This window comes from Haliaeetus leucocephalus, unplaced genomic scaffold, assembly GCF_000737465.1.
Source record: "Haliaeetus leucocephalus isolate CR32 unplaced genomic scaffold, Haliaeetus_leucocephalus-4.0 Scaffold110, whole genome shotgun sequence".
NCBI classification, from domain to species: domain Eukaryota; kingdom Metazoa; phylum Chordata; class Aves; order Accipitriformes; family Accipitridae; genus Haliaeetus; species Haliaeetus leucocephalus.
In genome coordinates this window covers 1067380-1070380 of record NW_010972546.1, presented here as the reverse complement: position 1 = coordinate 1070380, position 3001 = coordinate 1067380, and the positions used below count along the sequence as shown (strand labels likewise).

General features: G+C 67.3%; 2 protein-coding genes across 3 annotated transcripts in view; both read right to left on the bottom strand.

Moving 5' to 3' along the window:
• Positions 1 to 722, bottom strand: part of OSBPL7 (oxysterol binding protein-like 7) — an 8475-nt gene extending 7753 nt beyond the window's left edge. Inside the window, exons 1-2 of the mRNA XM_010585678.1 lie at positions 530 to 722; positions 63 to 176 (exon numbers count right to left, since the gene is read on the bottom strand). Coding sequence (XP_010583980.1) covers positions 63 to 176; positions 530 to 722 — 307 coding nt within the window. The remainder of the gene's footprint in view (positions 1 to 62; positions 177 to 529) is intronic.
• Positions 645 to 2759, bottom strand: MRPL10 (mitochondrial ribosomal protein L10). Of its 2 annotated transcripts, XM_010585523.1 has the most exons (5): positions 2697 to 2759; positions 2341 to 2510; positions 1802 to 1966; positions 1531 to 1675; positions 645 to 1261 (listed from the first exon to the last, which is right to left on the bottom strand). In XM_010585523.1, the coding sequence occupies exons 1-5, from the start codon at positions 2734 to 2736 to the stop codon at positions 1011 to 1013; spliced, it is 771 nt and encodes a 256-aa protein (XP_010583825.1). In that variant the 5' UTR covers positions 2737 to 2759; the 3' UTR covers positions 645 to 1010. The 2 variants fall into 2 exon arrangements, with proteins under 2 accessions (XP_010583825.1, XP_010583824.1); XM_010585522.1 differs by having other exon boundaries at positions 1531 to 1966.
• Positions 2760 to 3001: the final 242 nt, after the last annotated feature.

The window sequence follows — 3001 nt, the reverse complement described above, 5'->3', positions numbered from 1 at the left end:
GGGGGGGGCGCGGGGCTGGAGGGCCCCCCCCCCACCTCCAGCACCCAGACCCCGGTGCTCACCTGGGCGGGCGGCTGGCGGGCAGCCGGGGCCGGTCGCATCCTGCCCGGCGGCTGCAGGAACCGGAACACGGAAGGAGGCGGAGGCGGCGGGCCGGAGCCGCTCGGCTCTGCCCCCTGCACCGTGGAGGACCGGAGACTTCTAGCACCGGTGGCCCGCTGGGGTACCGGGATTCCCCCCCGCGTCCCGAACACGGACAGAACCGGAGCCCCTGCCCCGGTATCCCGGTGGCGGGATGGCTCCTCTCCCGCAGGGAGCAGGGGGGTTTCTCCCCCAGGCTGTGCCTGCTCCCCCCTGGCCAGCCCCAGCTCACCGGATCTGCCCACCCGGGGCAGGGGTACCCCCGGGAAAGGCACGACCCCACGGGGGTCCCTGGGCCCCCCCTCACCCTGGGATTTCCCTCATCCACACCCCCTCCCCAGCACCACTCTGCCCTCTGCTCCAGGAGAGCCCCAGAGCAGCTCCCCACCTCTCCCCACAGCATCAAGGGGTAGGAACCCCCCACTCGCCCCCCCCAAATCCAAGACGAGGCCTCCGGCATCTCCACCACCACGCTTTAATGGACAGGACAGCGATCTCGCAGACACAGCTCGGTCAGCGCTGCCAGACTCCCCATCGCTGACCCCGTTCCAGAGGGCGCGGCGGCTTGGAGCACCCGACATCCTCCCCGCCACGCTCTGCCTCCTCCAGCTGATCCCAGCGAGCCTCCGACTGCGGCTCCACAGCATCCAAAATGCAGCCGGGACATTCTCAGGTGCCATGGGTGCGGGGAGCAAAGGGAAGGGCCAGGGCTCCCCGAAGAGGCTGGTGATGCGGCAGGACCCTCAGTCCCACCGCTGGCTGCCCACCCGGGGCCAAACCTTCGATCCCTGACCCACCCCCCCTGCCCGACCGCAGCCGGTGAAGGAGCAGACTCCTGGCCAACACACAGGGCCCAGGGGGGGCCAGTGTCAGTGAGCCCCCAAGCTCTGGGCAGGAGCGGACTCATCCGGGCTTCCCATCTCCCCAGCCTGCAGCCGGCGGATGTGCTCATCCAGGAGAGCCGTGAGGTGTGCGGAGCCGCCCTGGAGCAGGGAGGACGTCTGGGAGGGCAGGAGGGCCAGGGCACCCACCATCTGCCCCTGGGAGGCCTCCAGCGAGGGCAGCTTGGCGAAGTTCTCCACTCCCTGCCTGCTCAGGATGGTGCTGTCGATGCAGGCGCCTGGAAGAAAGGAGCGGAGCTGAGGACGGGAGGTGGGGTGCCAGAACCAGAGCCCTTTCATCTTCCACAGGCACATGAGGAAAGGCTTGCTTCTGCAGGCAGGACTTCCACCCCTCGCCATCCATCCCTTCATTTTAACGGACACAACAGCGATCCAGCAGACGCAGCTCCGTTAGCGTGGACCATGCCAGAGGAAGTACCTCTCCCCAACGCCGGATGAGAGCCCCGAGCTCGACACCAGCTAACGGGGATGCAGGAGAAGTTCTCACCCAGAAGGTTGATCTGCGGCACTCCTTTCAGCACCCGCAGCATCTCCTTCACCTTCGTTTCCGGGCTCACCAGCAGGATATTGCGCGCCACAAAGAGAGGGAGGAGATTCTTGTACTTGGACTGTGACAGCATGGGTCTGATAATCTGGGGGAGACAGCTCTTAAAATGCAGCTTTCCACCCCAACAGGCACCACGTGGTCGTTCCCAGCACTCATGTGCCTTCCCCCACCCCAGCCACAGCGGGATCTGCCCCAGCAGCTCTGTCCCTACCTCGTTCAGGACGAATTTGACCTCAATGTTGTGTTTGCGGAGGTAGTGTTTCATCAGCACCATGTCCTCACCAGGCATGGAGTTGTACTGACACACGGCAATCATCCGATTGTCCCGGAACACCTCCTCCACCTGCCGCCGTAACAGCCGGGCGTAACCGTTGTCCTGAGGAAGGGAGGGAGCAGTGATGGGCCGCAGGGGCAGGGGCTGCCACCTCCCCCAACTCTGACCCTGCAAATGGACCTATGCCGTGCGATGCTGCCACGGATGGGGAACTCACCTGGTTTCCAGCACTTGGATTACCAGCTGGGGCATCTCCCAGCCACCCACAACATGAAGAAAAGGGACAGCAAACACCCCTGAAAGCTCTCGGCCAGGCTAAGGGCGGGGCAGGGCTGTCCTGGAGATCTGGAGCCGCGGACCCCCCATTAAATCCGCAGAGGAAAACACACCCACGAGGCGTGCAAAGCCACTCGGTTTCCTCGGACACTGAGGCCCCACAGCCGCACACTCACAACGGCCACACGCCAGAAAATTACCTCCTCGACTTTCTCTTTTCTGGGGGCCAGGCAGCGCGGTGGGATGGCCGGTCGCGGAGCCAGGTATTCGGTCACGGCCATCAGCTTCTGGCGCTGGAAGTGCATGGCCTTCCAGTGCCGGGTGACCGCCTTGGAGCCGTGGCGGACGAGCTGCAAGGCGGGCAGCCAGCCTGCGGAGAGGGGGGCACAAAGGCAGTGCTCAGCGCCGGCGCCAGGGCCCCGGAGTCCCCGGAGGAGCGGGTAAGGACAGGCCGAATCGCATGCACGCCCTCCCCCGCTAGGCCACCTCCCGGCATCGCCGCCCGCCCCTCCCCGAGCCCCGCAGAGGCACCCAACCCCGGTGAGGAGCCCCTCACCCCGCCGCCATGGCGCGCCTCCTCCCCTCAGCGCCGCCATCTTTGCCGCGGGAGCGCAAAGGCTTGTGGGGAGGTGGCGGACCCGCGGCGCGCATGCGCAGAAAGTTCTGGCGGTGCCGGCACTGGAGGGGGGGACAGCACCCTCCGCCCCGCCCCTTCCGGCGCCGCCCGTCTCCTAGCAACGGGCACGCTGCGGCCTGCGCCCCCACCGGCCCCCGGGTCCCGCCTGAGCCCGGCCCCGGCCCCGGTCCTGGCCCGGGGGTCTCTGTGCCCCCCAGCTCGGGGTGCCCGGTGACACACGCCCC